Source organism: Buceros rhinoceros, unplaced genomic scaffold (genome assembly GCF_000710305.1).
Source record: "Buceros rhinoceros silvestris isolate BGI_N320 unplaced genomic scaffold, ASM71030v1 scaffold12330, whole genome shotgun sequence".
NCBI classification, from domain to species: domain Eukaryota; kingdom Metazoa; phylum Chordata; class Aves; order Bucerotiformes; family Bucerotidae; genus Buceros; species Buceros rhinoceros.
In genome coordinates, this window is record NW_010391350.1 from 16,319 (window position 1) to 17,093 (window position 775).

Sequence of the window (775 nt, forward strand, 5' to 3'; positions counted from 1 at the left end):
CCTGCTGGCTCCGAAGATCTCCTGTTCCACCTGCAGCAGGTGACAGCATCACTGGGGACCCCCGGGGATGGGAACACAGGGGACAGGGACCCAGGGGACCTCCCAGGACCAGGGCTTTGCTGGGCAAGGGGCAGAGGGGACACAGGGACCAGAGACCCACAGGATGCTGGGATTGGGGACCAAGAGGAGGACCCAGGGGACAACGGAAGAGGGCATCCCGGGGCACCCCCAGGGACTGAGGGGCTGCTGGGAGCAGGGCCCAGGGAACACCAGGATTCAGGACCAAGGGAGGATGAGGACCAGGGACTGGAAGAGGGGACAAAGGGGAGCCCCTTCCCACCCCCAGGACCAGGGGGTCTGCGCATCCCGGGTCACCCCCAGGGACTGAGGGGCTGCTGGGAGCAGGGCCCAGGGAACACCAGGATTCAGGACCAAGGGAGGATGAGGACCAGGGACTGGAAGAGGGGACAAAGGGGAGCCCCTTCCCACCCCCAGGACCAGGGGGTCTGCTGGGAGAGGGACCCAGGGGACACCAGGACTGGGGGCCAAGGGGATGCAGGTGCCAAGTACCCAGGGGACACTAGAGACTGGGGATCAAAGGGGTGACAAAAAGAGGGGACCCAGGGAGTGGGGTGCTGCCAGACAGGGGAACCAAGGAGACACAGGTGTCACCTCCCACCTGTAGCCGGTTCTCGGTGTCCAGGGCGCTGGTGGGCTCATCGAGGACGAGGACACGGGGGTCCCTCAGCAGCGCACGAGCAATGGCCACCCCCTG

The 775-nt window shown here is 66.2% G+C and overlaps 1 protein-coding gene across 1 annotated transcript in view; it reads right to left on the reverse strand.

The window, feature by feature from the left end:
- Positions 1–425: 425 nt before the first annotated feature.
- LOC104498062 (antigen peptide transporter 1-like) overlaps positions 426–775 on the reverse strand; it is a gene marked incomplete at its 5' end in the record, with an annotated part of 4,450 nt that continues 4,100 nt past the window's right edge. Inside the window, 2 exons of the mRNA XM_010141392.1 lie at positions 426–455; positions 680–772. Of these exons, the coding sequence (XP_010139694.1) occupies positions 426–455; positions 680–772 (123 nt within the window). The remainder of the gene's footprint in view (positions 456–679; positions 773–775) is intronic.